At 52.9% G+C, this 910-nt stretch overlaps 1 protein-coding gene across 1 annotated transcript; it reads left to right on the top strand.

The window, feature by feature from the left end:
- Positions 1–428: 428 nt before the first annotated feature.
- On the top strand, positions 429–670 carry H310_14763 (hypothetical protein; the record flags this gene model as incomplete). Its single annotated transcript, XM_008882691.1, has 2 exons — positions 429–559; positions 610–670. 2 exons carry the CDS (start codon positions 429–431, stop codon positions 668–670), a joined length of 192 nt encoding a protein of 63 aa, XP_008880913.1.
- Positions 671–910: the final 240 nt, after the last annotated feature.

Raw genomic sequence — 910 nt, 5'->3', positions numbered from 1 at the left:
GCATCCGCTCGACGACCAGTCCGAAGGACTGCTTCTTCATGGCCATGACAGTCCTCAAGCACTACAGTTCATGGGACTAGCATGCAGCCGACTTGGCTTCATGGCCCCAACGTTCGAAAAGCTTGTAATGCGTGTGCTTGCTGTACGACAACGGTTGCGTATGGAGTAATCTCATTGCACTCGCATAGGTGGTTGAACCGGTTCTCTACGGGCGTTTCATTGTGTGCCAACCTATGTCGAGCCTTGTCCAGTCAGGACATTGTTTCTCCAACTACCAATACGCGTCGTATGCGGTCGATGTGAAGTTCCAACCCTCACTTCGTCCAATGGGCCGTTTTGCCGAGCAGAAGCGCTATTTCAGTGGCAAGCAGGGGCTCTATGGATACAAGATCGAAGCTGCAGTCTCACCGGATGGTCGTTGTGTCGCCATGTCCTGCTCGCATCCTGGGTCGGTCCACGATTTAACGATTCTCCACTTGCGACAAGCAATCCAAAAGGCCATGCTCGAGAAGACTCCGGAAGAGTTGTTGCGTCCTGACCACGGGGAATTGTCCACTCAGTATCCTGAGAGTTGGGTCTGCTTGGTGGACATGGCATACATTGGCATAGGGCACGTCCTGCGTGGAATCCACCCAAAGCGGCGTCCAGCGAATGGCATGTTGGATGCTGACGACTTGGAGCGGAACAAGAGGATCTCGTCGGATCGCGTGGTGGTCGAGAATTTCTTTGGACGTGTGTGTGCGTTGTGGAAGATTTCGTATGCTACGTTCTCTTGGTCGGAGAAGAACTACTACGTCATCCAACGAACGGCTTTTTCATTGACGAACTTCCACTTGTCTCTTATGCCCCTCCGCAGCGAAGACGAGACATTCTACGCGTATGTCATGGCGCGCTACGAAAGAATTGCGAC

This window comes from Aphanomyces invadans, assembly GCF_000520115.1.
Source record: "Aphanomyces invadans strain NJM9701 unplaced genomic scaffold supercont1.86, whole genome shotgun sequence".
Lineage (NCBI taxonomy): Eukaryota > Oomycota > Saprolegniomycetes > Saprolegniales > Verrucalvaceae > Aphanomyces > Aphanomyces invadans.
This window is presented reverse-complemented; position numbering and strand designations above follow the sequence as displayed.